Below are 18348 nucleotides of genomic sequence, written 5' to 3' on the forward strand. Positions count from 1 at the left end.
CCCCCTTCCTGAACTTAGCTCTTTAATTTAGGTTTCTAGGGAAAGAGGTGCTCTGCCTCCCCACTCCAACTCATTCATCCCTTTTTAACAGCAGGAAACAAGGTTGTTGCTATAAAGTAAAAAATTAAAGGAGAAAGGAGACAAAATCCTGGATAATCACAGCCTGGATAATTAGCCTTGACTAAGGATTCTGCTAAGGTAATTGAACTGTCTTAGTTAACATAATCTCTTTGGTAGCTAAACATGTTTATCATATGGAGTAAGATTATCTGGTAGCTTAGGACTATTGGTGATATGAATGTTTTCCAAAATGCATCTAGTTTTTTGCCAAGTTAATGTTATTGAACACATATATGCATTCATATATGTATACATTCATACACAAATAGAAATGTATACGTATATGTTGAGACAGGTACACATTTCCTAATAATTAACGTCACAGAAACAAAGAAGTTTTGTAGGAAACCACAGAAATATGCCCAAATCTTCACAATTTAAAGTAAACAGTAAGGACACATCATAGTTGAATTGAAAAAGATCTTAGCTGAAATCAGGTGTTTTAAAAACAGGGTCAAGTGGTGCCTGGATGGCTCAGTTGATTAAGCGACTGCCTTCAGCTCAGGTCATGATCCCAAGGAGCCCTGCGTTGGGCTCCCTGCTTAGCAGGGAGTCTGCTTCTCCCTCTCCCTCTGCTGCTCTGACTGCTTGTGCTCTCTCTTGCTCTTTCTGTCAAATAAAAAAATAAAATCTTAAAAAAAAAGGGGGGGTGTCAAAAGCAACCCTTTAGTATTTGTAGGACCATGATATTTTAAGTATATTATATGAAATTCTAAAATAATAAATGAAGGAAAAGTCTGTATAACGAGTGCCCTCATATTATGGCACTACAATATTGCACTGTGCCCCCTGGGCCTTGACGCCAAAGCAGGGAAATGCTTGGTAAAGAGCATGTTAAAGACAAACTTCTGTTACCCAGAACCATGTTGACAGTCACACCACTTGTAATTTTAAACAGGAAGCTTTGTCTTCGTTGTAGAACTACAACTGGGTGACAGTAACATGTTCTAAGTCATTTGCCTCAGCCCCCCTCTCCAGGGGAGGGATTGCAGGCAGCCTGTGCAGGGAAGGGGACAGCCTAAGCTTGGGAAAACCCAGGTTTGGATCCTGACTCTACCCTGGAGCTCCGTGGCCTTGAACAAATTTCTTAGCCTCTCTTCGCCTTCATTTTCTTACCTGTAAAACTGTGTTCTTGTGACTCCAGCAATAAAGCAGATAAAGGGGCCTGGCACACAACATAGGGTGAAAAGCAGTACCTATTATAACGATTATAGTTCTTACTATTATGCAAATATGCAAATGGACTACCATTTCTACAAAGTCAGTATTTATTGCTTTACAAGCTCCGTATGGATATTCCCCAGTCCATGTCCAAACCAACTTACCTTAGTCATTGCTCACAAGGAGATGCTATCAAGTTTCATATCATTAAAAACAAACAGACCCATCGTTTCCAATCTACCAACTCCATCAGATGTTTAAAAGACATTTTTAAAAGGCATCAAGTTGATTAGATTGGTCGTATGGTGGTAGGTATTAAAAACCCTTTCCCACTTCTGCAGTATTTTAGTCCCTCTCGTGCTCCTGTAAGTAACCTAGGAGAGGAGACCCAGATTTCAGTATGGTATTTAGTTACACTTGTGCTACGTACAAAGGGGCTTTGGAAAGACGGCATCAGCACGCATGTTGCCAGAATGCTCCTGAGACCGCCACGGGCATAACATTTGGGACAAACCAATGAGGTTAAATTATGACAAATGATTCACCCACAGACCCTGAAATACTGGTTTTGCCACCATCTGAATGGGCTTAGTTGATGTCCCGTCCAGAAATTCTTCCATTGGTTGTACAGACAGAACTGTACGTCCACGGCAAATGGAGGGAAGGTCTCTGCATACAGAACATCTGTCCGTACTAAGAGAAATGATGCTCAGACACAAGGACTTTGCAATATATTTAAAATTCATTCTTCAGTGTCAATTCTTGACTAACTCTTTGCTCTCTGAAAACAGGCAATACAGTTTTTATTGCATGTAAGTTGTTTTTTGGTGAAAAGGAGGAAAAAGGAATTCAAAGTTAGCTTTCCATGAACAGCCACAAGGTCATTCTGCTTGTGAACTTACATAATATAGCTAACATATATCACAGTCAGATACATGGGTTATGCACTCACAAACTTAATCATTAAAATAGGAGACCACCTGTCTCAAATGCACTTTGCACCACAGACAATATGAATCAGAAATATTTGGTCTACAATATTTAATTCTATTTGTCTCAATCAAGAATCACTAGTAATACATTCTTAGATATAGAGAGACAGGAAAGTGATGTTTTTCATATTTTGTGATAGCTTCACATCGATTTATTTTTCAGAATATACTAAAATAAATGTAACCTACTTTTAAGAGCTGTTATTAAATTTTTTCTTTTGCTTCGTGAAAACAATCAGACTGTCACATGGAGACTAGACTGGTGTGTCTAATCAGTCGAACTTCATATGCAGATCAAACAAATGTCATAATTCACTTTAGAGACCCACTGAAAACCTATATGGAAAATGGACTCTTTTGATTCTGGATTTATGTGGCAACATTTGAAACTAGTGGTCGAGCTAACACAGGCAACCATGCAGAAAGTTACAACATTCATAGAAATACCAAAGTATTTCTTGTGAGCAATAATTGCTCAAAGCAAAGAAAGAACAAATAAGAATGGGCACACGGTTTCTGTGTTGGAACTTATTACTGAGTTCATGTTAATAAAACCAGGTCTCTTCCAAACATAATCATGTAAACTATTGGTGTAGGCTTGAAAGAGATTATTTATATTCAGTAAGGTACATGCAGTGCTGAAAATCTCCCCTGGCGTTAAAAAAAAAAAAAAAAAAAGTCTGGAAAAAGTAATTTCTCCTCCCTTTTTCTCCATAGCTCAATTTTATGTTAAAGTCCAAGTAAAAACTCTCTAGGACCAGTTTACTTTTTATAACATCATGGCCATATCATATACTTTCTTTCCCCGCCCCATGACCAAATCCTCTGAGTAAAGTATAAAACAAAAAACCTGACTCCAAGTAAAACAGAAAACAAAACCCCTAAACGAAACAAAATAATCTTGAGCAAAGAGCTCAGTCATTTTTTTTTTCTTTTTTTTAAGGTTGAAAACACTGGCGACATTATTTTCACTTCACTCACTTGACTCCTCTACAATGCTAAGTGCTCCCGTGGCTCGAGAGAGAATCCGAGAGAAAGAATTTAAGGTTAAGGACAGCGTCTCAACCATTTGGCCAGGCAGTGGAAGTGCTTGGTAAATGCAGAACGGAGGGGGCAGGGTGCCCTCCTAAGGGGGAACGCTGCTACACATCGCTGGGTGACCGTGCTCTCTGTGAGAGGCTAGAGGGGATGCAGCCGCAGCAAATAAGACAGAGGGCTTTCTGGATCTCTTGGTTTCTGAAAGCGTATATGACAGGGTTGATGATGGAGTTGTAGGTGGCGGGCAGGAGGGTGGCGTAGGTGTAGATGGAGGGGTAGGTGTAATCAGCTATCAAGGAATAGAGGGTGAAAGGCATCCAGCAAGCAGCAAAGGTCCCCAGAATGATGGCCAGGGTGGAGACCCCCTTCCGGGTGGTCACGTAGTGGGACGTGGCCAGGAAGTGATGCTGCAGGGCTATCTGGTGGGCGTGCCTCATCACAATCTTGCAGATTTGGATGTAGAGCTGAAGCATGAGCGCAAACATGAAGAGGAAGGAGACGGAGAGGATGGCCGCGTTGTTCTTGGTGAGAGGTCTGACCACGCTGCAGGTGGACTCGTCTCTGAGGCAGTTCCAGCCCATGACAGGCAGCAGTCCCAGGCAGATGGAGGTCCCCCAGAGCATAATGAGCATGACATAGGTGAATGTGACCGTCCTCTCCGAGTGGTATGTCAGAGCGTAATACAGGGAGAGGTAGCGGTCAACAGTGATAGCCAGCAAGCTGCAGACAGAGGCAGAGAAAGAGGCGACAATGAGTCCGATTGTGACCAGCTTGGTGGCTTCTGACTGAAGCAGGTAGGCAAAAACAAAATTGATGATGAGTCCGATGCCGGCCAGCAAGTCTGCAAGAGCCAGGCTGCCTATCAGCAGGAACATGGGTGCTCGCAGGCTGGGGTTATGGAAGATGATAAGGACCACAATGGCATTTTCACAGGAGATGAGGGTTCCTGAGGTACACAAGACAATGTCCCAGGGGTTGACAACGAGCTCTGGCTCCGGCTCTACAACAGGAACCTGGGAGGAGACGGCCGCCGAGACGTTCTCCGAAGCGCCAGCATCTAAATAATCCCGAGGCAGCCCGCTTAAATTGACCTTCAGGTCTTCATTCATTTTAACCCCCGTCCTCTTCAACGAAAAGACAGGCTTTTTAATGTTTAGACACAGCAGAGTGACAATCCAAGATCATGCAAAAAACACATAAACAGAAAGCCAGCCCCTACTCAGACACTACCATCAAACGCCACGAGCTTCATGAATTATAAAGTGTTATGGAATAAAACAAAAGGCAAAGTCTCCGTGGTTTCAAACCCACGACCACAAATGCCGTTTGGCGCTGGGGACAACACAGGATAGGACTTGAAGCGCGAGTGAGACAGGCACACACGGAACCGCGGCGGTCTGTTTGCTAAAGTGCTGGGAACGCACATCTGAAAAGCACATCCTGCATGCTGGAAAAGAACCACTGTTTGACATCTGGGCTGCTGCGCCGCAGCGACAAGTCGCGAGCCGGGGGCCGCCATCCTCGATGGAATATTTAAATCGCCTATTTCCATCGAGCCCCCCCCCACCCACTCCAAAACAATCCTTCGCGCGCGTGCACACACTCACACACACACACTCCCCCAGCCAGAACAAAGAGGGGTCCCAGACGTCCCCCGTGTGCACAGGGCAGTCTGGCCAGGGTCACAAAAGGCAGGTGTGTGCACTGGGGGTGTGGAGACAGACAGACAGACACACGCGCATGCACTGCCGCCGCTTCCCCGGCGGGGACGGGCGGAGGGCGTGAGGGGACAGACACGGCGCCCGGACAGGGGGCGCGCGGGGGCGGGGGGTCATCGAGGGGGTCACCTTGGCGCGCCCAGGCCGAGGGGGGTCCTCCGGTGCTTCCGAAGCGCGCGGGCTACTCGTGTCGCATGTCCGCGCCAGGGCCCGCGGCGGCGAGGGGCGGCGGCCGCGCCCGGGAGTGGGCGGGAGGGCGCGGGGCGCGCGCTCGGCGCCAGGTGAGCTGCGGGCGGCAGGTGAACGGCGGGATCGGCTCGCGTGCCCGGTTCTCCCCGCCGCGCGCCCGCCAGCCCGCCCACCCGGCCCACACGCTCCCCGCGCGCGCGCCCCCGCCCCCGCGCCAGCCCGCCTGTGCGCGCCCGGCTGCCCGCCCGCGGGAGCCCCGGGAGGCCGGCGCGCGCCCCCACGGGTCGGGGCGCACCGGCCGGCGAGGGCGGACCGCGAGCAGCTAGAGCCCCCCACCCCTTCTGGAGGCGGAGATCTGCACCCTCGCGCTCCCAGCCTGCGACCCCGCGTCCCACCCCAGCTGGCGGTCTGGGGCTTGCACTGGGGCGGGGGCAGAGGCTCACCGCCTGAGAACCCGATGACCTATTTCATTCCTGAGGTCTCCCTGGGGAGTCCCAGTCTCTAGCGACCTGATTCTCCAAGACTTTCCTACACTGCCACATCCATAGCCAAAAGAACTGCTTAGGGTGGCGTCCGGGATTAGCAGTAGGGATGCAGGGTGAGCAAGTGGGGGCGGGGGGGTGTTGATCTTTAACGCAGCAAAATGATTGGCCAGCTATTTTAGAATTGCCATTGACCACACCGCATCCTGATCCCCAAGGGGTTCCTTTCCTTAGGTGTGTCTTAGATCTGGCTCGTTATTACTGTTCCCCTGGAACATTTGCTTAACTGCATTTAAGGTGCTGTTATGTGAATCATCATTATCATCAAACTGGACTTATTAAGTGCTCCTTGAGCTGTGTATTGAAATGGAAATCATTTACTGAGTTTCTGCAGAAGCATCCTGCAGATGCTGGCCAAAACCCATTCATTTAAGTACTGAAGGAGCAATGTTAATTTATTTTTTCATTTTAACGCTTCAGTAGGTTCTAAGATTAAGAAACTGATAAGCCGTCTGCTGTTATGAGCTCATGTCTCCTCTGGATACAAAACTTAGGGCACCTAGGAGATCTTAAGTTGAAGAATGATCTCCAGCTTAAGGATGGGAGAAAACAAGGCATGGTGTTGGGGTTTTTCTTTTCAGCAGTGAAGGTTTTCCTGACTGCCTTTCTCCACGATCACAGAATGGGTCCTGTATGAGTAGAGATGGGCCACAGATCACAGAACCCTTCCTACTGCGGTATCAACCTCTGGCCATCCTACCTCCCCCTGATGCTCATGGTCATTTCTCACCCCAGCCCTGAAGATTCATCAACCCTTGACTTCTCTTGTCCCATTTCCTTCCATCCAGGAGCTCCTGCCTCCCCCTGCAGGCCAGTTCTCAACTACAGATCAGTAGTTCCGGGGTGGGGCCCAGCCTGCCTTTCCAAACCTCTGTCCCAGAGATCCCGCTCCTTGTCCATGGACTACACTTTGAAAAGCGAGGTTCTTGTACCTGGTGGGGAGGCATCAGACACCTGTACCTGCCAAGAACCATGCTAATTGCTGGAGCACATATTCAGTATGCTGTGATCTTTTACTCACAGGCCTGGATGTGTGGTGGGGACAGACGCATAGAAAGGAGCAGTAATACAGGCAGCAAATGCTGTAATGAAGGGACGTATATGTTCCTGTCAGTTTCTCCCTGATGAATCAAAGGAAGTCTTGAAAAATCGTTGTTTGAACATTTTATATAGCGGTTTTAGCATGGTACAGTTCAAACTACCTGCTAACACTTCGGAGGCTCACATGGGCACTGCGGCTCAGGGCAGTCAAATGTGCGGTGCTGGGCAGACACTATTTGAGTCAATAACACGGAGACAGGCCCTGCCCTCCAGAGCTGACAGTGGTGGAATGCACTCCCTCTTTAATGTGCTTGGGAAAGGGTGCGGGAGGCAAGGAGATGCAAGCATTGGGAAGAGAAAAGGTAATGAAGTGGTTGTGTTTTCTTGCGGGTGGTATCTGGAGTTAAAGGAAGAAACTGAGGGACCTTCCACCCGGGGCTGGATACGGCCACACGGCAGCGTTGAGGGGCTACGGCTGGGTCCTCCAGATTGCCAACATCAGCTGTGCACTCACAGTTCTGCTCTGTTATGCCTTCACCTTGAGTGATGACTTGTAACAAAACAAACAAACAAAAAACTTAAACTTTACTGCAAATTCTACATTTATTTGTATATTTGTTAGGACTTTTGTTGCCAAGGGGGCAGCAATCCAGTTCAAACTAACTTAATTCAAAAATGGGTATTCTTCCTGACATAGCGTGGTAGGGGAAGAGCCTGGAGTGACTCCTGGAAAAGGAGAAGCTACAGGAACGGAACTCTGTGTGCCGAGGCTCCCAGTCAGTCCCCATCTCTGGCTTATTTCTTGTCTTTGCTCCTCTGTGCTCACCAGCCTCAAACTGACCTTTCCTAGACAAGTGTCTCCCATGCAGCCGTGAAAGTGGCCCCAGGCAGCCCCCTGGCTGGCATGCTGAGACCGTCTTCCTAGCAGGAAAGAGGTGTTCCCCTGAAGAACTCTGGCCCAGCCTGCTGTGTGTGCCCAGCTCTGAACCGACCGCGAGGCTGATGGGATGGTATGATCTGTTGGCAAAGCATACATAGAGTCCTGCAGGGGTGCGGATCCATCTGAACCTTGCTGAATGGGCACTTACCCACAGGAAAAGTGAAGTGGGAAGCCAGGGGGCCTCTGCAGCTTGGAATCTGGTGGGCAGATCAGGAGGGTTTGCATGGGTCATAAGGTACATAAGGTAGTGGTCTGCAAGGCTGCATTCTCAGTTCCTCCACCCTCCATCATAGGACACTGGAGCAGATGCCTTCAGTAGGTGAGGTTTCCTGTCTTTTCATCATTTACCTTTTTGTTGCTTTTTTTTTTTTTTTTTTTAATGTAGCTTTGGCCAGAAACCTTAATCGCAACCTGGCATTTTCACAACCCATACTAACAATTACTGTTTTCTGTGAGAAAGGCTCTGTGCCCATCGTAAATGCACACAAGGTCTTTGCTAAATTGGACGCTGTACCCACATTTCCTGGCTCTTCCTTGGGAATGAATTTACAGATTGTGGGGCTATCCCAGATTACCAGCCCGGGCTGTATGGAGGACGTGGTGTCTTTGTCCAAATGTTGCTGGTCAGTTTCTCCACTGCCTGTGTTAATGACCGCGCGTCAGTTTCTATGTATTTGATTAACTATTGTGCTAATTGGAACCAAGATGAGCTGTACCTCATTCCAAGACTTATATCACACCTGAGAATAAAACAGACTTCAAATTAAAGTTTAATTTTTATTTCTTTCTCTAACTTACAGCAAGATTTTTTTACAGTACAGTCTACATGTAGGAACTGCATGTTTCACAAACGTACAGGTTGAGGCAGGGATGCCAAATGAATTTATTGATGCCCTCTCTAACCATCCTGAGAAATAGAATATCACTACTGCCCCAAAGCAGTCCTTCTGCCTCCACTTCTGTTATTATCCCCACTAGGAAAAGGAAACCACTGTGCTCAAGTTTAATGCCGTAGATTGGATTTACCTGTTTTTGAACACTCCATAAAGGGAATCACACAGTATGTATGCTGCTGTGTCTGACTTCTTTCACTCAACATTATTTCTGTGAGATTTATTGATCTGTTATGCGGATTAGGAGTTGATTCGTTTTCCTTGCTCTGTAGTATTTATCACATACTGTGCCATAATTTCTTAATCCATTCTCCTACTGGTCACTTTGTGTTGCTGTCTGATTTTGGCTATCGTGAAGAAAACCATGTTGAACATCTTGGTACATGTCATTTTTTTTTAAAGATTTTATTTATTTATTTGACAGAGATCACAAGTAGGCAGAGAGGCAGGCAGAGAGCAAGGGGGAAGCAGGCTCCCTGCTGAGCAGAGAGCCCAATGCAGGGCTCGATCCCAGGACCTTGAGATCATTACCTGAGTTGAAGGCAGAGGCTTAACCCACTGAGCCATCCAGGCTCCTCTGTACATGTCATTTAATGCAGATATGTGTGCATTTCTATTAGGTATGTTCCTAAGGCTGGATCAAAGTATATTTTAATATTTAAACAAACTCTGACTGCTACTTAAGGGCAATGAGGGTTCTATAAAAAATCATAACATACCCCTCCTTTCCTTTTTATCAGACCCTCCAAACTTCCCATTTTAATAGAGGAGGAACATATTTTATGGGAATAACAAGGAGGTAACAAAAGGAAGGACATACCCCATAAAGACAATATTCAGTCTGAGATTCTGTGTGAGAAAGAAGAGTTCTGTCGTCAGTGGTAACATCGCCTCATTTCTGCACATATTTTTATGTTTTTAAAATTGTATTAATTAAAAAAAATAGAAGTCTTTTTCTGATTATAAAATAATACATATTCATTGCAGAAAGTTTTCTGCCTGCAATTAAAACTAAAAAGTAAAATTATCTGTACTCTCAAATACAGAGAGAGACAATATGAACTTTTTTTGATAATATACATTTTTAATGCATTTGTTGGAGTTTTTTTTTTTTTTTTCCCAGAGTAACTCGAGGAATTACTTTCAGAAGTACTTTATACTCATTATTGTATGGAGAAATCGTTTTAAATGTTCTTTGGGTTTTGAGCAACTGGTCGGTCGTCTCCGTGTCTTATGATGTAAGTGGCCAGGCAGGGTCACTTCCTATTCACCCTCAGATGTCCATCGACCCTCCGTCTCCTGCACTAGCCTTTCCTGCAGGACCTCCTGCTGCCTCTCTGTCCCTATGGGAGCTGAACAGCGGTCCCCAAAGATAGCCATGTTCTGCCCCCTGGAATCTGTGAGCATTACCTTATATGGCAAAAGGGATTTTGTAACGTGGAAGTGATTAAGCATCTCCGGATGGGCAGATTACTCTGGATTATCCAGGTGAACCCTAAATATAATCACAAACTTCCCCCCTCTTTTTTAAAAGTAGGCTCCACACCCAGCGTGGAGCCCAACACAGGGCTTGAACTATTGACCCTGAGACCAAGATCTAAGTAGACATTATTGATAGTCAAACACTTAAGCAACTGAGCCACCCAGGGGTCCCACAAATGTCCATTTGAAAGATATTTTTTGAAGACAGAGGAAAGGACCCAGGAGCCAAAGGGTGTAGACAGCCTCTGGGAGCTGGAAGGAGCAATGGAGTGAATCCTCTCTGGAGGTCTAGAAAGAACACAGTTGTAAGGACCCACTTTTGACTTCTTACCTCCAAAATAAATTTAGGGTTTTTTTTTGTTTGTTTGTTTGTTTGTTTTTTTGATACACACCATGACTAACTTAAGTCTGTCGTCTCCATTAGTATTCACTTATAGTGTTGTACGTTCTGCGGGTTTTAGCAAATTCGTAATGGCATGTCTCCATCATCATAGCATCATACAGAGCAGTCCTGAAAATGTCCTTTGCTGTAGCTGTCCCTACCTCTCACTTCCCCGAATCCCTGTCCACCACTGATCTTTTTACACTATCTGTGGTTTGCCTTTTCCAGAATGTCATGTAGCTGGAACCCTACCATACTAGCTTCTGAACTAGCTTCTTTCACTTAGTAACATGGGCGCAAAAGTTGGTCACGGGGTGGGGAGGAGGTGAGTCTGCACCTCTTGGTAGAATCCTGAGACATTCTCTCAGTTGCGACATCAGAAGCGTGGAGGGTCAGGAGCCGGGCACGGTGTCTGTGCCAGCCCCCCCCCCCCCCCCGCGAGGGGCAAGGCCAGCATTTCCTCCTAAGATAGATGGTCATGGGAGGAGAGGGAGGCTGAACCTGAGACATGTTTTTGGGGACTCATTAAATCACTAGAGGACACCTTAAGGTCTAAATTTTAACACTCAATTTTAATCAATTAAATCAATTAAATTTTAGATTAAAATTTAATCTAAATTTTAACACTCAAGCCAGTAGAGGGCTACTATTTAGGTATAAAGAGGAGGTGTTCATGGGGCAACCCATTCAGGCTATAGACTGAAGAGAGATTTCTCTCCTCCAGCCTTGTAAGAAGGACCGCCAACTCTGAGTTGGACCTCATAGCCAGGAACAAACAGTGCCATGTCACTGACTCAACGGTGTCATGCACCATTAGAGGTCCTGGAAAGTTCTTTTCTTGGGCCTTGACACTCTGGCTCTGTTTGCACAGGAACTCAAGGAGAGAAATGGAGTGATCAGGCTTGGTATTGATTTTTTTGAATCATTAAAGAGCGAGCACTGTTCACACAACGTAAATGCTTTGTATTTGAGCTCAAGAGTTAAACGTCTTTGCAGACAAGCTTGACAACACGCACTTTCTTTGCAAAGAAGCGTTCCTAGGGGACCTACCCCTCGATGCCTCATGAATCATGTGTTCTCAGCCTCTCTCTTTTCTTGCGACCTACATTTCATTGTATCTGATGGACTTCCCTAGGAGGTTTGGAGGAAATGTATGCTGTGAGCAAAGATGCAGCCTTTTCTTCTAATGTGGTTTTAAAATGCTGGCATGCTCCTACAGAATGCTCCTTCTTTCTTTAAAAGAGGTAATGGAAAGATCCTCGTGGGGTAGCTAGAAGTAGAAAAACAGTGTATTTCGCTGATATGCTACTTGGTTTCCAATTTTTCTTTTACTATGTTAGGAGGCCCAGGGAGCCAATTATAATCAATACATCTTAGCCAAAACATGATTGTTTGGCATGTCCCTAATCCTGTGGTTCTTGAAATGCTGGCTTAAAAATGCTGCTGAAAGAAACAGGAGAAGGGACAGGAAGAGAGGAAGAAATAACCAGGTCCCAGGGTGCTGGCTCAACACCCCGCTCTCAGCTTATGTAGAATGTACTGTATCTTCCCCTCTATGTGATTCCCTCAACAGCACAAACAAGTTGTGGCTGCTAAATTTACAGGCCGACTTCTGCAAGGTGTGTACACAGGTGTGACCCTGCATGACTAAGGCAGCTTCGGCAGCGGTCTTGGTAACAGTGAAGGAGAATGATTCGTTCTGAGTTGGTGTCTCTGCATGAGGCCTGCCTAGCTCAGGGTAATGTGTGGTGGGTAATTAACGCATGTTTTGCCTGGCAACAAAATTGACTTGTCCTAACTCTTGATCCTTCTGCATTGGAGGCTCACATTTCTGACTGCTTTGCAGTCGACTGAGTTTATGTCAATTATGGAAGAAGATCGGCAGCACTTTGGATTCCTTGGGTTGGTCAATTTCACCACCAGCAGCATCCGTGACAAAATGGGGAGACTGACATGGGGTTTCCAAACTTTTGTTTTGCTGGAATAAGTTCATTTCAGCAAGGAAACTTTATTATTATCTTATATTAAACGGACATTTTGAGCACACACACACACACAAATACATACACATAAAGATGAATCTCGAACAACAAGAGAGTGCTTTAAGTGAAATACATCTGGTTTAATGAAAACTCCCTGCATGGTTCAATTTTTGCAGAACACCCATTTTTCAGATGGGTGGAAACATCACAGCCCAGACTGGTCAGAAGATGGCTCTTAAAAACCACTGATAGACGCGATGGTTTTGTATCTACTCAAAGAAATCCTGGAAGAGTTTTAATACTTTCTGTCCACAGGGAAAATGTACAGGTAAGGTTTCCAGATAAACACAGCTTTCTCTTAGGCACTCAGGAACATTCTTCACCTCTCCAAACTCATAGCCTGTGTTTAGGGAACACCCAACCTGTGTCACAAACTCTTCACTTTATGGGAATGAGAAGGACTCAGTCCCTGCCACCGCGTTCTGGGTTGTCATCAGTGAAATGGCCAGCTAGCTGCCTCCCACGAAGGCTTCCATGGTGACATTAATTTTTCTGTGAATGTACCGTGGTTTGGGGAGATCTACATTAACTAGACTGATGCACTTGCATTAAATGTCAGCTATCATATAATAAATATTTACTGTCTCGGGAGCCAAGTGTGCACAGACCCGCTTGACCTTGAGCAAATAAGCCACTCATCTATTTGTAAAATGAGAAGGTTTATAGCATCTACCTCCTAGGGCTGTGTGATGCGAGATAAAGCACATAGTATGCTTATCCCAGCCTGGCACAAAGCTGAGGGTCTGCACACCAGAGTTATGATCACTGCTGTGGCCATTGGCAGTGTATGTCACCTCCCTGTCCCCTATGTGAGCGAGGATTTGGGTGATTTCTCTCTTTTAGCTGCCCTGCCAGATACCGGGGCAGCCTCCTTGGAGTCATCGCCCACAACCCCCCTCAACCTGTCAGGAAATCCTGTTGATTCTCCCTTCAGAATACTCCCAGAATCCCTAAGTGTCAAAACTCCGAGGCAAGTGAGATGTCCTTCAGTAGGTGACAAGATAAATAAACTGCGTACATCCAGACAGTGGAATATTATTTAGCTCTTAAAAAAAAAGAAAGAAAGAAATCTCCCAGGCCACAAAAAGACAAGGGGGAAATTTACACTGCTTGTCACTCAGTGAAAGAAATCAGTGTGAAAAAGCTACATGCAGCCATATGACATTCAGGAAAAGGCAAATTATGGGGGACGATAGGTAGATCAGTGGTTGCTGAGGTTTTGGGGGAGGGAGGGATGAATCGTGGAAGCCCTGAAGATTTTTAGGGCAGTGGAACTACTCTGTGTGACCGTGCAATGCGGGATACATGCTATTGTCCAAACCCACAGAATGTACAACACCAAGAGTGAATGCTAATGTCTATTACGGACTTTAAGTGTTAATGACGTGTCAGTGCAGGTTCATGGATGGTAACGAATGGACCGCTATGGTGAGGGATGTTGGTAATAGGGAAGCCGTGTGCATGTGGTGGGGAGGGGAATATGGGAACTTTCGGATCAATTTTGCAGTGGACCTAAAACACCTCTAAAAAATTGTCTATTTTTTTAAAAGACTGAGAGGGTGCCTGGGTGGCTCAGTGGGTTAAGCCTCTGCCTTAGGCTCAGGTCATGATGTCAGGGTCCTGGGATCCAGTCTGGCATCGGACTCTCTGCTTGGCAAGGAGCCTGCTTCCTCCTCTCTCTCTCTTTACTTGCCTCTCTGCCTACTTGTAATCTCTCTCTCTGTCAAATAAATAAATACATAAAATCTTTTAAAAAAATAAAAAGAGAAATGTTTCAGGAGATGAATTCATCCAAATGACTCTCACCCCTTTCCTGGATTTTGCCAAGGGCTTTGCAGCTGGTTTCCCACCTGTGTTCTCACTCTTGCAGCCTGTTCTTCATGCACCTCTGTAAAGTCATGTTCCTCCTCACCAAAGCCCTCAATGGGGCCCCCGATCACCCAGAGTGAAGCCAGCTCCTCATGCTGTCCTTAACCATCCAGCCCTCATGTCACTGTCCTTCCTGCCAGCACCAAGCTCTTCCCCAGTGCCCCACCACTCACCCCTGCCTCCTTCAGGTCTTCCCTCAAATGCCACATTTCAGTGAGGCTCAGCCCTCTGTCCACACTGTGGGCCCCCAACACACCACAGTGGTCCTCCTCCTACTTTATTTCTTTCCTTCGTGCTGATGACCGCCGATATGCTAGGCATTGTCTTTCTTTCCCTCTTGTTTATCTCTTCCCTCCCCACAATACTACCTCCTCCATTTGGTTCCTCGTTGTTTCTCCGGTGCCTAGTGGGTGGCCTGGTGTGTGGAAGGGCCTTATGTCCAACAAATGGATCATGGAATTGGGAGGAGAAGTTAGGAGACTTGGATGTTGCAAGGTTGGACTGAGATCTTGTATCCCACTGCAGGGCAGGTCTTCCCAATGTATTGGGGACATAACTGTCTGATGACCAAGCAAGCCTCTCCGTGGCCTATTGGATGGGCCTCAGCTGACTGAGAAATGCCCCTTCACAGTGATGTGTTCTTTCAGCCATGCCCATCTATGGGATCAGGTTTGAGGCAAGTCTGGCTGTTTTCAGAGGCCTTTGGTCTTTTTCAAGTGACTTTCCTTGATGCCAGTGGGGGAAGGATGGTGCTATGGGTTGGATTGTGTCCCTCTAAAATTCATATGTTGTAGTTCTAATGTCCAGTACTTCAGAACATGACTGTATTTGGAGACAGGGTCTTTAAAGAGTTGATTAAGTTCAAGTGAGGTCATGAAGGTGGGTCTCACAATCTGACTGGGCTACTTACAAGAGAAGGAGACTAGAGCACAGATGCACACAGAAAGAGGGAAGACAGTGAGAAGATGGCTACCTACTAGCCAAGGAGAGAGGTCACAGAAGAAACCAGCCCCACTGACACCTTGATCTCGGACATCTAGCCTCCAGAACCATGAGAAAATAAACTACTGTTGTTTCAGCCACCCAGCCTGGGGTACTTTGTCATGACAGCTCAGGCAGACTAATACAGATGAGTCTAAGCAGAGGACAGATTCTGACAGGAAAACAAGTTTTTCCAAAGAGTTTGAAATTAGTCTAGAGCAGAGCTTTCTGATTGGTGTCAAGGAGCCTAACTATTCCACATGGTACTAGTACATGCTTGGAAAATAAACCAGGTGCTGTTGGTGTCTAGACATGCCTCCTTGCCCCTCAGGCCCACTAGCCAACTCCCAGCAAGCAGTACCTACATCTCTAACCTGAGAACTTTCTTTGGTCTACAGCCTACTTTGCCACCTGCACTGCAGATTGGAAGTGCCAGGAAGTGTATGGCCTTGGAGCGGCCATCTACAGATGACTGACAAGGACTGGGATATACATACCCCAGCTCCCTCCTCCTTGGGTCTCAGGTAACTCAGTCGCCATAATCTCCTCAGACTGAAGAAGCCACCATAGCTGGGATGATGGGTAAATGGCTGTGGTTGTGTTGTTCACTCCATTTCAGGTTTGTCAGGGACTCCTCCAGCACAGAGAGCTTGCTCTGGGTCGCCTTCTTGTTGGGAGATTTCAAAGTCAAGCTCTGTGGCTTGTTTCCCTGTGGTTTAACCATGTCCCTGGTGCATGTTTTCCTCTGACTCTTGGAAGGTCTAAGCTCCAGACACTCACAGTGGGAATGCCTTAGTCAGCTGGGAAATTGTGGAAATTTCACCAGAGCGAAATGCCACAGCCTGGGTGACTGAAACACAAGTTTATTTTCTCACAGTTCTAGAAGCTGGAAATCCAAGTTTAATGTTCCTGCTGAGTTCGGGTTCTGATGAGAATCCTCTTTCTGGCTTGAAGATGGCTGTTTTCTCACTAAGTCCTCACAAGGCCTTTCTTTGGGACACATATGCAAGTGAAAAGAGTGAGAAAGCTCTCTGTGTCTCTTCTTACAAGGACACAAATCCTATTGGACCAGGGCCTCACCCTTATGACCTCATTTAGCCTTAATTACACTATGAAGGCTCTATCTCCAGATTCATCCACACTGAGGGCTGGGGCTTCAAATCATGAATTTTGAGGTGGGTACAAACGTTCAGTCCATGACAGGTAATGAGCTTTTAAAAACCTGCTTATTGCAGTTTTCTCTTTCTTGTCTAACTTCACCTCTATGTGTTACCTAGGAATAGATCCAAAATAAATTACTTATGCTAAATCTTTGTCTCAGGGTCTGCTTCTGAGGAATCCCAAACTAAGAAAAGCTGAATCCTGCATACCCTCCTAGGAATATCATAGCACTTGGTAGCATATCAAAGGCTGTAAGAAATCCTCCATAAAGAAACATTTCTTTGAATTTTATAAGCTTTCTTCTCACGGAAACCTTTCTTTATCTCCCTTGGAATGTTCTTGAACATTCCCAGAATTTACCTGGAAATGCTGTTATGGGGTTGGTGAAAGTCAGAAATGCATGTAGTTTGTTTATTTTATGATTGTTGCTGGATGAGCAGGGTGCGGTTGGGTAGACCCACAGGACACCAAAGTCCTTTTAGGTTGAGGAATGTATCTGAGGGAAGAGGTCAGGGTCTGCACTGGGCAGCACTGGCCATCAGCATTGATAATTCATTCAGGGGAGCCTGGGTAGCTCAGTTGCTTGGGCGTCTAACTCTTGATTTCAGCTCAGGTCATGATCTCAAGGTTGGGAGATCAAGCCCCAAGTCAGGTTCCACGCTCAACCCAGAGTCAGCTTCAGATTCTCTCTCCCTCTGCCCATCCCCCTCCTCACTCTAAAATAAATAAATAAATAAATAAATTCTTAAGAAAATAATTCCTTCAAAGGCATTGAGCTCGAAGCTCCTCAAGAGGGCTAAAAGACCCTCAAGGCCATGACTTCCATCACAGGGCTCACAGTAGTGAGGGAGAAAGAAGAGCGGGCAGCAATTTCAGCAGTCACCTGCTGTTATCAGCATCATAACTGCTCCCCCTGACTCTTGGGAACGTTAAGCATGGAAAAGAGAAGGGGTCACATATCTGCCTTGAGCTGAGCCCCCAGATGCTTCTGAGGTGCTTCAGCTCTGGTCTTTGGTCATGGGACAATGCTTTATTCATCCATTGTCAGATTTATTAGAATTTCAGTCAACTACCTCTGCGGCCACTAAAAATGTCTCCTTCATTTCCCCTGAGATGAATCAGATTAAATGATGTTGAAATAATATCTTCAGCCCAACAATGAATTGTACATATTCATATTCCAACTCTTTAAAAGTGTTATTTATGGGCTAATATTCTTCCCATTAAAATTAAATGGCATGAAATTTGAATTAGCTCAATTGAATTCATTTCCTTCTCTAACTTATTTATCCATGACTCAGAGAAGCGCAGGCAAAGGCCATCTTGGTTTTGTTCAGCAAGACACAGTTAGCTCCATGCTCCCTAATTTGGACTTTGAAAGTACCCCTGGGCCTGGAGGGAGTGAAAAAACCCCATCTACCACCCTGAGTCTACTTAGCTTGGAAACAGGGATAAAAATGGTATCAGTTTCATAGGGTTTGTATTTTAAAATTGAATTAATTAATGCACATGAAACTCTTAGAGCAGAGCCTGGCACAGGATAGGTTTTCATGAAGTTTGAGTACTTACTAGTCCTCTTACTACTTACTAGTTACTTCATAGTAAGATACTGTTTTCTCATTTCTGAGAATTTCCTTCCAGTCAGGCACAAGGATAAGTACCCAAGGATTGGACTGGGAGCCAAGGGACCCTAACCTAACCCGGGGATAAGCTAGCCTTCATCCCTTTGTGTGAGTCTTAAACTTTCCAGTTCATAAGAGCAGCAATGCCTTTCCAGGTTTGGGGAGGTGCTAGGCA

The 18348-nt window shown here is 45.8% G+C and overlaps 1 protein-coding gene across 2 annotated transcripts; it reads right to left on the reverse strand.

Annotated features, from left to right (window-relative positions):
• Positions 1-1270: 1270 nt before the first annotated feature.
• On the reverse strand, positions 1271-5408 carry GPR12 (G protein-coupled receptor 12). 2 transcript variants are annotated; one of them, XM_082701306.1, is made up of 2 exons: positions 5159-5241; positions 1271-4031 (listed from the first exon to the last, which is right to left on the reverse strand). In XM_082701306.1, exon 2 carries the CDS (start codon positions 3941-3943, stop codon positions 3416-3418), a length of 528 nt encoding a protein of 175 aa, XP_082557432.1. In that variant the 5' UTR covers positions 3944-4031; positions 5159-5241; the 3' UTR covers positions 1271-3415. The 2 variants fall into 2 exon arrangements, with proteins under 2 accessions (XP_082557432.1, XP_082557431.1); XM_082701305.1 differs by having other exon boundaries at positions 1273-4435; positions 5159-5408.
• Positions 5409-18348: the final 12940 nt, after the last annotated feature.

The sequence above is a fragment of the Mustela nivalis genome (genome assembly GCF_964662115.1).
Source record: "Mustela nivalis genome assembly, chromosome: 15".
Lineage (NCBI taxonomy): Eukaryota > Metazoa > Chordata > Mammalia > Carnivora > Mustelidae > Mustela > Mustela nivalis.

Bases quoted from the DNA above. Each gene is read 5' to 3' on its own strand.
- GPR12 (XM_082701305.1), bottom strand. From the start codon at position 4,420: ATGAATGAAGACCTGAAGGTCAATTTAAGCGGGCTGCCTCGGGATTAT.